General features: G+C 39.2%; 1 protein-coding gene and 1 long non-coding RNA gene across 3 annotated transcripts in view; one reads left to right on the top strand and one right to left on the bottom strand.

Moving 5' to 3' along the window:
- Positions 1–18,067, top strand: part of ABCA8 (ATP binding cassette subfamily A member 8) — a 70,404-nt gene that overhangs the window by 35,039 nt on the left and 17,298 nt on the right. For both annotated transcript variants that reach the window (XM_077780292.1, XM_077780293.1), the window contains exons 18-23: positions 3,735–3,854; positions 6,703–6,901; positions 8,711–8,877; positions 12,522–12,655; positions 13,740–13,877; positions 16,428–16,535. In XM_077780292.1, coding sequence (XP_077636418.1) covers positions 3,735–3,854; positions 6,703–6,901; positions 8,711–8,877; positions 12,522–12,655; positions 13,740–13,877; positions 16,428–16,535 — 866 coding nt within the window. The remainder of the gene's footprint in view (positions 1–3,734; positions 3,855–6,702; positions 6,902–8,710; positions 8,878–12,521; positions 12,656–13,739; positions 13,878–16,427; positions 16,536–18,067) is intronic.
- Positions 2,758–16,750, bottom strand: LOC144244943 (uncharacterized). Its single transcript, XR_013339123.1, has 3 exons — positions 16,558–16,750; positions 3,598–3,823; positions 2,758–2,934 (listed from the first exon to the last, which is right to left on the bottom strand). It is a non-coding gene; the product is annotated as an uncharacterized LOC144244943 (long non-coding RNA).

Raw genomic sequence — 18,067 nt, 5'->3', positions numbered from 1 at the left:
TAGTTGCATTACAATGTCTGGGCATTTTAGGGAACTTTTTAAGTCTTTCATTCCCTTTGTAGTGTGTAACAGAATCTTCTAGAATTCATAACTGAATGAACACAAGTGGCTAAAAACCTCTGGCTTAGCCATTACGATAAACAGCCCCAAGATTGGTCCTTTTCTTCCTTGACAAGATTTTTGTGCTAACTTTGGGGTTTTTATGACAGCCATTTAGAATTCCTTGTCAGGTAAATCATAAAGCTTCATTTATGAAGGTCTGTTTCTATGAGTTTATCTTGTTCCTTTGTTGGGAGTGTCTTCCACTGATTTTTCATTTTCCATGACACTCTGTGTTGATGTCTGCACATTAGATAAAGCAGGCCCCTCTTCCAGTCATCACAGACGGGCTTTCTGCAGGCAAAGACATCAGCGATCAGCCTGGTCAGAGATGCTGAGGGCCCCCATCAACTCTTTTGAAGCAGGAAGCTATGGGTTTTGTCAGGCCACTCGGTGATGAGCCAGGGGAATGAGTAATGGCATCATGTAAACTATGATAATCACGTTTGTGTGGTATTGGCAGAGTGATAGACACGCAGATAGACAGAACAGAATAGAGAATCCAGAAATAGACCCACAGAGATATGCCAAGCCAATTTTTGACAAAAGTGGAAAAGCAATTCAATGGAGGAAAGATAACCTTTTCAACAAATGGAGCACGTAGATCCGCAGGCATAAACATGAACCTTCACTTTATATAGAAGTGAACTTAATATAAATCATGGACTTAAAAGTAAAATGTAAAACCATAAAATGTTTTAAAAATAAATAAGAGAGGGGCGCCTCAGTGGCTCAGTTGGTTAAACATCCAGCTTCAACTCAGGTCATGATCTCACGGTTCTTGGGTTCAAGCCCCATGTCGGGGCTCTGTGCTGACAGCCAGCTCAGAGCCTGGAGCCTGTTTCAGATTCTGTGTCTCCGTCTCTCTCTGACCCTCCCCTGCTCAAACTGTCTCTCTCTCAGAAATAAATAGTAAATAAATAAATAAATAAATAAGAGTAAAATCTTCAAGATATGAAACCATATTCACACAAAACCCTGACCACGGATGTTATAGCAGCTTTATCTGGAACAGACAACAGCCGAAGCCATCCAGATGCCCTTTAACAAGTAAATGGTTAAGTTCTAGAACATTCATGACATGCAATGCCACTCAGCAATAAAAAGGAATGGGCTACCGACTGGTATATGCAACAATCTGGATGAATAATCAGAGAACTACCCTCAGGTGAAATAACCAATCCCAAAAGAATCTATACTGTATGACTCAATTTATAGAACATTCTTGAAATGACAGAATTATAAAAATGGAGAAGAGATTAATAGTTGCCATGGGCTGGGCAAAGATGGAATCAGGAGAGATGGTGGAGGCTATACATGGGTACCATGATTTTTGTGGCAATAAGAATATTCTGTATCTCTTTTTTTTAATGTTTATTTATTTATTTTTGAGAGGGAAAGATATCAAGCATGAGCAGGAGAGGGGCAGAGAGAGAGGGAGAGAGAGAGAATTCCAAGCAGGCTCTGTGCTGTCAGTGCAGAGCCCAACGTGGGGCTCAAACCCATGAACCGTGAGATCATGACCTGAGCCAAAACCAAGAGATGGACACTTAACCAACGGAACCACCCAGGCTCCTTGGAAATGTTCCATATCTTGATTGTATTTTCACTAGTATGGCTGTGATCATTGTACTTTGGCTTTTTAAGATATTACCATCGGGGGAAACTGAGTGAAGTGTACAGATGTCTTGGTATTATCTTTTTACAACTGAATTGGAATCTAAAATTATCTCAAAATAATAAGTTTAAGTAAAAGAGAAAGAAAAAGTGCACTTATTATGTATGTCATTCAGAAAATCCACACTGGGCGGTGGAAGCAATTAACTGGGCCATATGTGTGGTTAACAGACATATAAATTAACCCCAGAAATCATTCAAATACACATTTTACGGCGACAGCACAAGTATTTCTTAGAGCCATCAGGCAAACTGTTAACTGAATTCTGATTAATGTGTTTTCAAAGTAGTTATAATTTTGAGGAGATCTGTCCAATTTTAGGTAAAATGAAGAATGACACAAACCGCTCATTAGCAGTTTGAATCTTACCTCTTTCCTGCCTGTCTGTACATGGGACTCTGATCAAGACAGAAAGCTCTTAACTTCTCCTTTTGCCCAGGGAGGAGCTACAGGTGAAAGACTCGGGACTTCTATAATCCCACTAGGATTTAAAATTAGGTTTTTATTCAAGCTCCATTTATTTAGCTGTCAGGATTCAGATCCAGACAGGCAGAGACCATGTTCATTATATTAAGAACAGTGGCTGATGCAGAGTGGTTTTGGTCAACGAACGAAGGGTGCATGGGTACAGAATGTCTGGAAGGAGCACCAACATGCCGTTGACCCACTATTCCAACGAAGTGCCCTGAGGCACTGCTGCATTCCCGAGGACACCTTGTGACTTTCTTCCATAGTCAGAAGCAGAAATTTAGAAAAGGACTTATTATTTATGTCCTTCCTTTAATATCACCTTTTTGGAACTAAAGAAAGCTCTGCACAATCCTACCAATCCTCAAAACATTACTTCTCTCCATGTTGTCGGCTAAAGCACAAATGGCTTTGGAAACGAGTCTTCAATTAATTAGAGTTGAAAAAATCCAAAGTTCCCCTGTTCATTCAATGCTAAAAGTTAACATGATTAAGTTAAAAATAAACTTAAATTCTTAAAAATATTTTTAATGTTTATTTTTCAGAGAGAGAGAGAGAGCGTATGATCAGGGGAGGGGCAGAGAGAAAGGGAGACACAATCTGAAGCAGGCTCCATCCGGGCTCAGAGCTATCAGCGTAGAGCCCGATGCGGGATTCCAACCCACAAACTGTGAGATCCATGACCTGAGCTGAAGGAAAAAAAACGTTTTTAAACAAGCCAGAAAATATCTAAAATAAAAATGTTTTAATTCATTTTATTTTATTCTAAGGATTTATTTATTTATGTTTACATGTTTATTTATTTTTGAAGGAGAGAGAGAGATAGAGTGTGAGCAGGGGAGGGGAAGAGAGAATGGGAGACACAGAATCCCAAGCAGGCTCCAGGCGCTGAGCTGTCGGCACAGAGCCCAAAATGGTGCTTGAACTCACGAGCTGTGAGATCATGACCTGAGCTGAAGTCGGACACTCAACTGACCAACCCAGGCACCTCTAAAATGAAATTTTAACATAAACATAAATGAATATAAGTGGATATTTGATCAAGAGAAGTTAATATATGGGCTGTAACAATATAAATTTTATTTAAAATTTTTTTTAAAGTTTTATTTATTTCTGAGAGAGAGAGAGAGAGAGAGAGACAGCGTGAGCAGGAGAGAGTCAGAGAGAAAGGGAGATTCAGAATCTGAAGCAGGCTCCAGGCTCTGAGCTGGCTGTCAGCACAGAGCCTGACACGGGGCTCGAACCCACGAACCATGAGATCATGACCTGAGCTGAAGTCGGACGCTTAACTGACTGAGCCACCCAGGAGCCCCTAAATTTTAAAATATAGTATTTGAAGACTAAGTACTTACTATGAAATGTTAGCTTTTAAAATGTCTGACATAGCACGAGTATAATTTCATATCTTTGTGCTTTTTAGTTTGAGAAGTGGTCTTCAGTTCACTTATGATTTTCATTGTTTTGATTTGCTACTATACGTGTTTTTTAGCACTTTACGAGGATCTGGATAGATGTCCTGGCCTTGGAATTGAGAATTACGGTGTTTCCATGACAACCTTGAATGAAGTGTTCCTGAAACTAGAAGGAAAATCAGTCGTTGATGAATCAGGTAAATAAAATGCATGACTGATCATGTCAAGGTATTCACAGCATCTAGTGCAGTGTACATTTCCGTAAAACACTGTTACATAGATGTGATTACAAAATGTGAGGGGCAGTGATGATCAAGGTCATTCTTAGACAAGAATAAATAGAGCCAACCTGCATCCCTGTCACATTTGTTACCTTTTATTGCCAATATTGCCTTGTTATTAAAGCTCGCCCATTTCCTTCTCTCCAAGGCTCACTGCCTTCATCCCATTTCCCAAGAGCAATTTCAGACAAAACATTTATTATTTTTTTAAACTTTTTTTAGTGTTTATTTATTTTTAAGAGACAGAGACAGAGAAGCAGAGCATGAGCAGGGGAGGGGCAGAGAGAGGGAGACACAGATTCAAAGCAGACTGCAGGCAGCTGTCACCACAGAGCCCGACACGGGGCTCAAACTCACGAACTGTAAGATCATGACCTGAGCCGAAGCCAGCCACTTAACCAACAGAGCCACCCAGATGCCCCCAAAACATTTATTTTAAATCCCTCTCTTCAAGCATTCTGAATATGGCCTCCGTGGTTTCTGATGAGAAGTCAGCTGTAGATCTTACTGAGAATCTCTTGTGCACGATGACTTGCTGCTTTCAGGATTCTTTTTTTTTGACCTTGGCTTCTGACAGTTTGAGAGTGATGTCTTTAGGTGTTGCTCTCCTCTCATTTAACCCATTGGGAGTTTAGTCAGCTTCTTATATGTGTAGTGAATGTTTTTCATCAAATGTGGGAAGTTGTTAGCCATTATTTTTTCAACTATAATTTCTTACCCTTTTTCTCTTAACTCTCTGTCTGGAACTCCCATTAACCCAGTATATGTGGTAGTGCATGTTCGTCTGCTTGATAGTGTCTCACATTTCTCTGAGACTTCATTTTATTTCATTCTTTTTTTTTCTGGTTTTGAAACTTAATTATCTCATTTCTCTTTGGTTGTGTTCACTGATTTCTTTCTTCTGCCGAAAGAAATCTATTGAGCTTTTATTTTTTCAGTGAACTTTAAAAATCAGTTAGTATACTTTTCAACTCAAATCTCTATTTGGTTTTTTTCAATAATTTTTACTTCTCTAATGATATCCCCTATTTGACAAGATATTATTGTAAAACAGTAAAACCTTGGTTTGCAAGCTTAATTTGTTCTGGAAACATGCTTATAATCCAAAGCACTCGTGTATCAAAGTGAATTTCAAGAACCATTGGCTCAATCATGATCGTGTGACATTCAGCATCACAGTACTACTCATATTGCAAGACATCTCTCATTTGTCAAGTTAAAGTTCATTGGAAATGTTTGCTGGTCTCACAGAACAAGTTACTTCCAATCCAAAGTTTTACTGTACTTGGTGATTTCCAAATGTGTCATTCAATGTACAATTATTTGCGGATTTCCTAGATATTACTGTTATTGACACATAAATCTGATTCTGACACAGGCAAAATTCTAGACCTCCCTCTGTTATACAGCCCCAAATTCCTCAACAAGATGTGATATCTACCTGATTCTCAGCTTGCTATCACTTTTTATTTGTTTTTGGGGATTTTCAGTTTTTCTACTCCTGGGGAGTTAGCCTGACTCTCCACCCTTGACCATGACTAACCATGCCTTGGGAGATCTCTCCACCTTACCATCCTATGCCCAGATGTTAGCAGGTCAATGTGTTGTACTTAGCCAAGATCCATTCTACCTCAGTATATCTCTTTCTGCTCATTTGTCCAGTGGCCAGCCCCTGGTGGGTTTCCTTCACAGAGGAAGGCCCCATGTACCTTGATGATGTCTTCCACAAGTAAAGACTCTACATACCTTAGGGTGGATCTTTCTCAGCTTTTCCTTCTCAGATCCAGCCTTTGGTGTACTGTTCCCGTGTGTTTGGTGAAGTTCTCACGGGAAAGAATTGGTAAATGATGTAAATCCATTTTGCGACTTGGGTACCATGTGACGCTAGTCTGTCCTAAAAGTCCATATGTGACCACAAGAGTTTCTTTAATGCTCTTTCCTTACTCCTATCTAAAGTTGTTCTTTCCTTCTGCCATGCCCCTAAGATGAAAACAGCCATAGGTATCATCTCCCCTAGGAATGGCTCTTCCCTTTATGAAAAAAAAATTTTTTTTACTCTCTTTGTGCTGTTATCTATCTGATGGGTTAAAAATAGCTGGTATATTCTTTTGGTAAGAGAGGTGACATTCCCTTGGAAGCAGGAGATCCCTGAATTATTCTTTTAATATACTGTCAACCACTATCTTGTATAAGATCTTTACATCTTCATTAGTAACTGGAATGGTATGTTTTTGTGTCTGCAATTGTACCTTTATGAGTGTGTGCTTTTTGAGGTTTGATATCAGGCTTATTTTAGCACCATACAATGACAGCATCCTGAGTATCCAGAGGTTGCAGAGAATATACCAAAGAGTGGAGCCTCCGATGGTGTGAACAGATTTGAAATCCCATCAGTAACAATAATTACCAGTTAACCCCCCGTTTGTAGCCTGTCAATTCGTAGCTTGTTTCTCTAGGCGAACACCTGAGATTATTTTTCCTTTCCAAGTGACACACAGGCACAACATGACCTTGCATATTTGTCTTGACCTCTTGAACGTACTGTCTGTATACAAATGATCTAAGATCTCCGCTCTACTCCTTTTGTTCAAGGAATGAAACTTTCATTTATGTTTCTAGTTCATGGCAGCAGCCAATGACACCACACAGTACCTACAGTTATGCAGAAGACTCTAGTATTGTGGATAGCACAGGCTCCTACAGTGGGCTCCATAAAGTCCACCTGGTACCCAGTTTTATGAATTGCTTTTTTTGTATTTTCCAGATATTGCCACGTGGGGAGAAGCCCAGTCAGATAGAGCTGGAGACACAGAGAGGCTTGTTGAGACAGAACAAGTCCTCAGTTCACTGAATGAGATGAGCAAGACTTTAGATGGAATGGCTCTTTGGAGACAGCAAATCTGCACAGTCACAAGGGTTCGCTTCTTGAAATTAAAGCATGAAAGGAAAGCTCTTTTATCACTGTGAGTGTCGGAGGGCCACAGGTTTTTCTTTTTCAGTCGATACATTAAAAAAACAAATCTAAGATGTTCCAAACAAGAGAAGACAATCAAAAAATAAATATACGGGGTTCCTGGGTGGCTCTGTCAGTTAGGTATCTGACTCTTGATTTTGGCTCAGGTCAGGACGGTGCGGTTCATGAGTTCCAGCCCCACATCAGGCTCTGTGCTGACAGCTCTGAGCCTGCTTCGGATTCTGTGTCTCCCTCTCTCTCTGCCCCTCCCCTATTTGCACTGTCTCTCTCTCTCTCTCAAAATAAATAAATAAACTTTAAAAATAGAATAAAATAACAAAAATGCATTTCTGTACCCACAAAACTGGTTAAAGCATAATACCCAGTCTAGCTAAGGTTTTAGTAGTTCTCTACTGGCAGATGAGTGGGAGAAATTTATAACATTTCAGAACCATGGATGTCCTGACTCTCCCACTGTATTTTACTTGCTCTTACCTAGATGTCAAGACTTCCCACCAGCCCTCTAAAGTGATGATAGCTCACTCCCCATACTTTCTCTGTGCATAATGGGCACTGTCCGTGCTCCTAAGAATCACAACCCTCTTGTTAGCACCCTCTGTCTATGGTGGATGTCGGTCAGTACCAAATCTATGAATACTTTGATTAAGTATCAAAAAGATGAGAGGCTGGGGCGCCTGGCTGGTTCACTTGGAAGAACATGCAACTCTTGATCTTGAGAATTGTGAGTTTGAGACCCATGCTGAGTGTAGAGATTAAAAGAAAAAAGGTAGGAGGCTTGTTAGTACATAATAGCTTGTTAGCATATAATAAATACTTTCTAAATAAATAAGTAGTGGGAATTTATTAAGAATCTTTGACAAGGAGATAGCATGATTTTAGAAAAATTATTAATCTAGCAACAAGACATTAATATTAATCTATTAATATTAAATTAATCTATATTAATCTAGCAACACTATATAACAGAGACTCAAGAGATGCCATTCATTTAGCAGGAATTGAGACAAGAGGTACTATTATAAAATTACAAATTGGGAATCGAGAAGTTTTTGAACCAATATCAATGAAGGGATAATACAAACTTTCAACTTCATTTGGAATGGAGAACACAGGAGAATAAAGAGTGAAGAGTAATGGAAAATTTGAGGCTGGAGGGGCGCCTGTGTGGCTCAGTAGGTTAAGCGACTGACTCTTGAGTTAGACTCAGGACATGATCTCACGGTTCATGGGTTCGAGCCCCACGTCGGGCTCTGTGCGGACAGTGAGGCGCCTGCTTGAAATTCTCTTTCTCCCTTCCTCTCTGCCACTCCCCTGCTCGCGTGCTTTCTCCCTCTCTCTCAAGATAAATAAATAAACTTAAAAGAAAAAGAAACTTTGAGCCTGGAGAGTACAGAAACCCTGCTGTCACTAACAGGTAGAGGGACTACATGAAGACGAGTGGATGTGAAGACAACTGACACAGTGTTGATGAATGACCTAGAAGGAAGGGAGAGCAAAGTGGTGGAGTCTCAAGAGAGAAGCAGAATCTGCATATACAAGTAAAGGGCACACACCCCTTGAAGTTGTATGCGACATGCCATGGCCAGAGAATAACAAAAGAAGTGAACCAAGGATAAGTCTCCTTTTCTCATCTTTAATTTTAGGAGTAGGAAGAGGGCAAAGCACTCAAGGAAAGAGTCTGAGAACTCTGTGTTGAATTCCCATAATTTCTTGGCCTCGTCACATTATAATCTGTTCAGGCAGCTTTGAAGGTTAAGAAATGACTGTGTATTCTCACTGGCAATTTTCTCTTGGGTAGGCTCTTGATTGTCGGAATTGGAATTTGCCCTCTTCTCACGGAAATCATCACCATGAAAGTGTATCAACAGAGCTACACTTGGGAACTTTCTCCCCATTTATACTTCCTTGCTCCTGGACAGCAACCACGTGATCCTCTCACTCGATTACTGATCATCAACAAAACAGGTAATAATTAATGTGGCGAATACTTCATTCCCAAGTGCATTCACTGTTAAGAGAAACATAAAACATGTGAAAGAAAAATAAACTTCTGACTTCCTTCGTAGAAAACTTTATAAGGCTTGAGAAGGGTGAAAACAAGCCCAGGATGGTAAAGGGACTAGAGAAGTATTTGCCAAGGAGAAATGAGTTTTCTGGTGGCTGTGTGCAAAATGAAAGCATCCGTATCAAAAAAACACATTTGCGGGGTGCCTGGGTGGCTCAGTCGGTTAAGCCTCCAACTCTTGATTTCAGCTCGGGCCATGATCTTGTAGTTCATGAGTTCGAGCCCTGTGCTGGGCTCTACACTGACAGCGCGGAGCCTTCTTAAGAGTCTCTACCTCTCTATCTCTCTCTGCCCCTCCCAAGCTCACCTTCTATCTTTCTCTCTCAGAATAAATAAACATTAAAAAAAAACACATTTGTAACAACTTGAGATAGAATTCAAGTGCTATTCCATTTATGCCCAGGATACAACCCAGTGGTCTTCAGTGGATTTCACAGAATTGTGTAACCCTCACTACAATTCATTTTTAGAAATATTTTTGTCTCAAAAAAATTTAAAAATTTTTAAAAGAATATTTTTATCTCAAAAAGAAACCCATGTTTGTGAGTACTCATTCCCATTCACTCTTCCTCAGCTCTGAAAAACCACAAATTTTCTGTTTCTATAGCTCTCTGCTACCCTGGACATTTAATATAAGTAGAATATATCATCTTTTACGACTGACTTCTTTCACTTACCATGATGTTTTCCAGGTTCATCTATGTTGTAGCATGTTTTGGTATTTTTTTTTAATCGTGGAAGAATTCCATTGTGTGAATATGCTGCATTTTATTTTTCATTAGATAATGGATATTGTCTCCAAATTATTGGCTACTGTGAATAATGCTGCTATAAATGTCCATGTACAGGTTTTTTTATGAACATTTTTTTTCATTTCTTCGGGGTATAAAACCCAGAAATGGAATTGTTGGGTCATACGGTGACTATCTTTAACCTTTTGAGGAACGGGCAAACTTTTTTGAACTGACTGCCCCCATTTTTGTTTATGTTGGCAATTCGTGAGGGTTCCAATTTCTACACGTTTTCACCCAAACTTGTTATTTCCTGACTTTTTTGGTCATACTCCTCTCAGTATGAATCAAGTAGTATCTTGTGGTTTGATTTGCATTTCGTTGATCGCTAATGATCTTAGGCATCTGTTCATGGCTGGGTGTCTATCTGTCTTTGCAGAAGTGTATTTTTTCTTCCTATTTAAAAAATGAATTATATGTCCTTTTTATTGAATCCTACATGCTTTTTACATTTTCTAGATACAAGTCTCTTATCAGATGCAATAGATCCTCAGCATTCACAGATTTTGCACTTGCAAACTTCTCTAGTCAGTAAAACTTATTTGTGACCCCACAGCCAATACTCATGGTTCTTCTGTAATCATTCACAAACATGCTCAGAGAAGGGAACAATTTGAGGCACCTGATAACACTGATTTCCAGCTGAGGTGACACTCTGCTTTCTTGTTCAGCTGTCATACTGTACACAAATATCCTTTCTGTAATCTATTTAATGCTACATTTTTCACACGTTCACGCTTTTTGTTGGTGATTTTACAGTTTGAAATGGTCCCCAAGCATAGTACTAAAGTGCTTTCTAGTGTCCCTGAGTCAAGAAAGCCGTGAAGTACCTTCCAAATAAAATACATGTGTTAAGTAGGCTTCGTTCAGGTGTAAATTATAGTGTTGTTGGCTTTGAGATCACTGTTAATAAATCAAAAATATATATACGGAAACATATATAAAATATGGTGATCTATTGATTGGTCAGAGAAATTGCTCACAGGAACCTAAGAGCAATAATTAAGAATTCACTGATTCAGTGTTTGTGGTGGCTTTGTAGAATATATGTACCATGAATAATAAGAATCAACTGCAAATTTTTGGCAAATATTTCACCTCATCCTGTAGATTGCCTTTTCATTTTCTCATTAGTGCCCTTTGAAGCATAATGTTTTAATTCTTTAAAAAAAATTTGTTGGAGTTTATTTGAGACAAAGACAGTGTGAGTGGGGGAGGGGCACAGAGAGAGAGAGAGAGAGAGAGAGAGAGAGAATCCCAAGCAGGCTTCGCACTGTCAGCGTACAGCCTGATGTGGGGCTTGAACTCACAAACCATTGAGATCATGACCTGAGCTGAAATCAAGAGTTAGGTGCTCAACCAACTGAGCCACCCAGGCCCCCCATAATGTTTTAAGTCTTACAAGATCTAACTTATTTTTTTCCCCTTGCTTGTGGTTTGGTGTCAAAGGTAAGCTTTACCTACCCTAAGATCACAAGGATTTACCTGTATATTCTCCTCTAAGGTTTTCTTACTCTAAGTTCTTTCATGTAGGTCTGTGATCCCTTTTGAGTAATTTTTGTGTATGGTGTGAGGAAGGGATGCAGCTTCAATGGCTATTCAGTTATCTTCGGAGAACTGGCTGGCCACCAACCTTTCTCATTCTTTACAGTCCCATGTTGCGTAAACACCATTCCTCTATGCAGTGAGACACTGGAGTCCTATTCCATCCACTCCCTACTCATGAGGTGAAAGCTCTGTCATAGAAATAAGAGGCCAAAACTAGCAAGGCCTAATCATCCTTGTCCCAGATCTTCCCAGGAAGATATTGTAGACTTAGACATGGCTTAATGGATTCTTGAGTTCTTGGCTATATCCAGTCAGAGTGAAACTCCTGTCAAGCTAATTGAGGACAGGGACTAAAGCTATAGATCTTTAACTCCAGTGCTAGTTTTTTAGTGTTCTTACCCAAATTTATTAGATTTTCTTAAATTTTTTTTTCATTTTCTTTGTGCCATTAAGATAATCCAGAGATTTTTAACTTGTTGGATTCTTAGTAATTTTCACAAGTTATGGCTGCTTTTCTGGGAGAAGGTCCATGAAGCTCTTCATACCCTCATTAAAAAGCTGTTATCAGAGCGCCTGGGTGGAGAAGTCGGTTGAGCGTTCGACTTTCGCTTAGGTCATGATCTCGCGGTTCGTGGGTTCGAGCCCCGCGTCGGGCTCTGTGCTGACTGCCAGCTCAGAGCCTGGAGCCTGTTTCAGAGTCTGTGACTCCCTCTGTCTCTGACCCTCCCCTGCTCACACTGTCTCTCTCTCTCTCTCTCTCCTACAAATAAATAAAAAATATTTTTAAAAAAAAGCTGTTATCAAGACACATTTTGAAAGCCAATTAACAATCTAGCAGTAGTGAAGTGAGATTTAGCAATTTTGGTAGTTGATGAGTAGAGATTATCTGTGTCATTAAAACCTTAATGGTTATGGCCACCGATTGTAATATTCTAGGGAAAAACATTATTCCAAATGCCATATGGTTCTAAAAAAAGACTTTTGCCTTTCACGTTAACAGTAATCAGAAGCAAATAAATATATTATGAAGTTAACTCCATAACAAGTGAACAGGTTTTAATTCACAGTAACAAGTATGTTCTCATGTGGAAAAATATCCTGACGGTCCATATGACGTAAGGACCACATAATGACATTAATTAAAATTGTACTGTACAGCTTAATTTAGTTTTGTGACACACCTAATATATTTAACTGCAATGTAGGGGCAAGCATTGATGAATTTATACAGTCTGTGGAGCATCAGAACATAGCTTTGGAAGTGGATATATTCGGAACGAAAAATGCCATAGATGACCCGTCATATAATGGAGCCATCATAGTGTCTGATAATGAAAAGGTATATTGGCCTTTGTTTCATAATTTTTCCCATAGATGTGGAAAACCAATATAATATCGATGTACTCAGCTTTCCACTTTAAGAAATGAAATGAAAAACAAATAATGCTTTCATAATAATTCACATTTTTAAAAATTGTTTTTAATGTTTTATTTTTTATTTCTGAGACAGAGAGACAGCATGAGCAAGGGAGGGTCAGAGAGAGAGGGAGACACAGAATCTGAAACAGGCTCCAGGCTCTGAACTGTCAGCACAGAGCCCAAAGCAGGGCTCAAACCCACGAACCGTGAGATCATGACCTGAAGTTGGACACTCAACTGACTGAGCCACCTAGGTGCCCCAATAATTCACGTTTTAATCATTGTCTACCAACACAAACCGTGTGTGTTTGCAAAATAAATACTATACAATACCCATTGTCAAAATAAATACTATACAATACCCACTGCATATTTAAGTCCAAAGGACTCAGATTTCCTCTCAAGGATTTTATAATACATACTTTCTGTTTTATTCTTAAACAATAATACTTGATTTTAGCCTCAGATGTCTGGTGTCCTGAAAATTAGATACAGCCTATATACTTGTCCTGTTTTACTTACATGGTGTTTGGTTTTTGCTTTGATTATTTGACACCATTTTAAAACTCTGATTTTTTGGGGGGACACCTGGGTGGCTCAGTTGGTTAAGTGTCCAACTTCAGCTCAGGTCATGATCTCACAGTCCGTGGGTTTGAGCTCTGCGTCAGGCTCTGTGCTGATAGCTCAGAGTCTGGGGCCTGCTTTGGAATCTGTCTTCCTCTCTCTCTGCCCCTCCCCTGCTCGCTCTCTGTTTCTGTCTCTCAAAATAAGGACATAAAAATTTTTTTGAAAAAATAAAAACATGATTTTTAAATTTAAGATATTGAATTTTGGAGGGGAAGAGGGGTGATGGGCATGGAGGAAGGCACTTGTGGAGATGAGCACTGGGTGTTGTATGGAAACCAACATGATAATATTTTTTTAAAAAAAGATGTTGAATTTTGACCTCTTTAGCAAAAAATGAAGATCTTTGAGGATTTAAGAGCTTGCTTTTTATATTTTAGAATTACAGATTTTCATTAGTATGCAATGCCAAAAGACTAAACTGCTTCCCAGTTCTTATGGATATTATTAGTAATGGACTCCTTGGAATGGTTAGACCATCAGCACGTATCCAAACCGACAGAAGTACATTTCCAAAGGTAATTATGTTGACTCTCCTCCATCAAGAATCTGGTCTCTCCTGCACCAAGAATATTCCAGGTCACTCTCTTGTGCTGCAATCTCATTCTTGTTGAGAATGGCTGCATAATAAATTACAGCTTGGTTCATGCTACTCTCTGGTTTTGAGAAATCAGTACACTTTTTAGAGCTTCAGTGTTTTAAGTAATCCCTATACCCAACATGGGGCTCGAACTCACAACCCCGAGATAAGAGTCGCACTCTCTACCAACTGAGCCAACCAGGTGCCCCTAGAGCTTCAATTTCTAAAAAAAAAATTTTAATGCCTTATTTATTTTTGAGAGAGAGAGAGAGACAGAGAGACAGAGAATGATCAAGGGAGGAGCAGAGAGAGAGGGAGACACGGAGTCCGAAACAGGCCCCAGGCTCTGACAGCTCAAAGACCAATACAGGGCTCCAGCTCATGAACCGTGAAATCATGACCTGAGCCGAAGTTGGATGCTTAACAGCCTAAGCCACCCAGGCGCCCAGAGCCTCAATTTTTTTTAATGCAAAATAGAACTCTTTTTTAGAGGGAATGTGAGGTAATGAAAGTGAAGTCAAGAAGCACTGAGACTAACACAAAAATAACAAAAAAAGGAAGGAGGGAGACAGACAGAAAGAAGAAAAACAAAGGGAAGGAGAGGGGAGGGAAAGACAGGGTAAGGAAGGGGAAGGGAAGGGAGGGGAGGGGAGGGGAGAGAGGAAGAGGAGGGGGGAGAGGGAGGGGAGAGGGGAAGGGAAGGGGAGAGGAAGGGAAGGCAAGGGAAGAAATTGAAGTTTTATTATTAGTTTTTAGAAATGCTACAAAGGAAAAAATTTAAGACAAAGTTCAGGCCAAAATTGCAGACTGGTTACATTAGAATTACTCCAGTTCCTTGTAATAAATATGCATTATTTGGCCTACCCTAGACTGACCAAATCAGCTTTTTCATACCGGAAGGGGGGGGGATTTCCTGTTTCTAAAAAAAGGCCCATATGATTGGATTGTGTATAGCCTTGTAAGTTTGGAAACCAGAATACATATTACAGTTTGTAATTATTCCTTTTTGATTATTTCCTAAATATACTGCTTCCACTTAGAGACTTCTTTCAACACAGAGACCATGTATTTTTTAACCCTACATAATAGTTTATAATTTGATATAGGGCTTAAAACATGATAGGCACCAAATAACTTATTTGTTAAATGTATAAATGAATGTCAGAGGTCAGCAAATTATCTGTATTCCATTCAAATCTAGGGTTTTATGATAATATGTATGACTAAAGACCGTTCACTCATGTGTAAAATGGGCCATCCATCATTATTTTCATACACTCCTCCAAGATTTTGAGTTAACTTCTCACAACATGCTTCACGGTACATTCAGAAAATAAAAATTCCTTTCAGTAAGGGTGTGTAAGAAGCTTACTCATTAAAGCAAAAAGTTTTAGTCATTCATCAAGTACTAATTAATTTTAGACTATATGCTATGGTTCATTAATTAACTTCCTGTCAGTTTTCTGGGTTCTCAGGGAGGATACAACAGTTGAGCAAATTGCCTTGAGTTTCCTTCCATCAATAGAAACATTCTATTTTATCTGTGAGGCACTTAATACCAACTACTTACTTGACCTTGTATTTATGTGCTCAACGTCTGAACTTTATTATCTCCAGAAACTCATTTTGTACTCTGTTTGAATTTACCTGTGCATTACACAAGTAAGAGTTTTCTGGAGTTTCACATCTTGCTTCTGTCCTGCTCAGGTCAAAGACTTTACCACTGAGAACTGAACCACCCAGCATGCAGCGTGTTCCGAAAAGATCCTGTCAATGAGCCTAAATCTCTCTTTTCTGTAGTTAGTAAGGGTGTCTCTGACTGCCAGGCTGAAGATAACCAGACTCTGGTTATAACTTTTCTCAACAGTGTGCATATCATGGATCGTGAAAGTAACATGGGAACTGTTTTCCAGGGCACTCAGTGAACCTTCTGTCCCTAACAGGGCAACAAAATGTGTCACCAAGTACCAAGGTTTTTCATGGAGATTTCACTTCCCTTTCTAGTACTATACTTGATCTCTACCTTGGAAGCCACAACCAATATTTTTCTGGTCTCCTGATGTACCTAGAAAGATGCTTATCATCACTGTGCCCGCAAACATCTGATACGGTTTTTGAGTCAGGCCATATCGCGCTTGAAATAATTAAATGCCCATGAAAAATTGAATGTTTCAACGGTAAATGGTCATGATTTACTGTTTTAGCCTCATAGCACATTGTAGAAACATAAAATAAGAAAATGGAAAATCTCACTCCTTTCCTATCTTCCGACTGTGTAATAATACTTGTCCGTTCATACACAGGCTTTGAGTCACTTTCCTTATCCATGAAATTGGGTATAAAGCCAATTGGATGGATAATGAAAGAGTTGGGGAACCTCAGCGGGGACCTAAGGAAGGAGTATATGTAATCAGTTAAAATTTTTTAAATGTATTCCAGAAAACAGAATTTGAATTTGTTACTTAGCTCATTATATTTGCATTTTCAGGAGCCAGAGAGAAGCTCATTTGAATTTTGGGAATATACTATATTATGGATGATTTTGGTATCCTCCTGTACACCTTATATTGCCATGAGCAGCTGCGATGATTATAAGGTAATACCGAAAATTTCATTACCTTGTATGAGTAGAAGGTGAAGGTAGAGTTCCTTCCACAAGGCTTTCCCCACAAGGCTTTTATACAAGTAAATAATACTTATACAAATAAATAAACTGAAATAAAAGTGTCTCCCATAGGAAACATGAACATTTTCTTTCTCTGGCCTGTGTAATGCCACTATTCTACCATGTTCTTCCTAACCCTTTGGCCACTGTCTGGCTCCTTTGGAACTTCTTATTCTTCTCTAAATTCTGGAACTCCTGAGGTCTCAGCCCTAGGCTCTATCATCATTCTTGATGCCAGTCTGTCCTAGGCAAACTCATCTAACCATAGGGCTTCAACCCCTTTTGCCTACCCATCACTCACAGACTTGATCTCTAATTTCTTTTTTTTTTTTTTAGTTTCTTTTGAGAGAGAGAGAGAGAGAGAGAGAGAGAAGAGGGCCTGTGTAGGGGTGGGGAGGAGCAGAGAGAAGAGAAAGAATCCCAAGCAGGCTTGGTACTATACGTGCAGAGCCCAGTGCAGGGCCCAATCCCACCACCGTAGGATCATGACCGGAGACGAAACCAAGAGTCAGACACTTAACTGAGCCACCCAGGTGCCTCAAGATTCTAATTTCTAATATTACCTCCAGTGCTGATCCAAACTCCCTTCTCCAGGTTGCCACTGGGAAAATCACAGACTCTCAAACTTACCACATCCCCAAAGCTGCATTTATGACATTCTTGAATGTGTACCCCCCCCCTTTTCATATTTCCTGTCTCCAGAGACGACAGTACCGGGCACACACTCAGTCAGTACCCTAAAACCGCAGCTCATCCCTCTCCTGGCTTCACCACAGATCAGTCCATCACCAAATCCTTTTTAGTTGTGCCAACTGAACAAGCCTGTGCCCAGAGACTTTGATGAGCATCCTTGGGTCAAATTCTGTCTCTGACACAGGCCTCTTTTGGCCAGCCAGAGACCATCAGCAAATGAATTAAACTATTTTTAAAAAGGAAAAAATATATTCGAAATTGTTGAGTGGTTTATTGCAATTGCTGAATTGGTGCCAAACCATTCATCACTTGATAAGCAGTTTTAAGATATATAATTCAGTATGTTTATTCAGAGAAGGACAGGAATACAAGATACACAGTATTTGTGAATGTAATAATATTGATGTATGTGTGCATAAATATTTGGATGGGCAACAAATATTTGAATATGTGATATGCCAAAACTACCTTAACTCATCATTTAGTTAGAATGAAAGGAATAAAGCCATGTTATATGTATATAAAAATACATAACATGTTGTGTATTTGTGTAAAGTATAATAGTAAATAAAACCTAATATTTTATATGTAAAATATATAATCTTTTTATGTATATACACATGGAGAGAGAGAGAGTGAGCACGAGGCTTCAGTGAGTCAAAACAGAACCACACTGATGGAAAGTTAGCTGCTTAAATAAACCACCCTGCTCCCATAGATTGCTAATCAATATTTTGTTTACTGCTATGTTAATACCATGATTACACTGA

The sequence above is a fragment of the Crocuta crocuta genome, unplaced genomic scaffold (genome assembly GCF_008692635.1).
Source record: "Crocuta crocuta isolate KB4526 unplaced genomic scaffold, BGI_CrCroc_1.0 scaffold288, whole genome shotgun sequence".
Classification (NCBI taxonomy): domain Eukaryota; kingdom Metazoa; phylum Chordata; class Mammalia; order Carnivora; family Hyaenidae; genus Crocuta; species Crocuta crocuta.
Note: the sequence above shows the minus strand (reverse complement) of the source record. Positions and strands in the feature narration are given on the sequence as shown.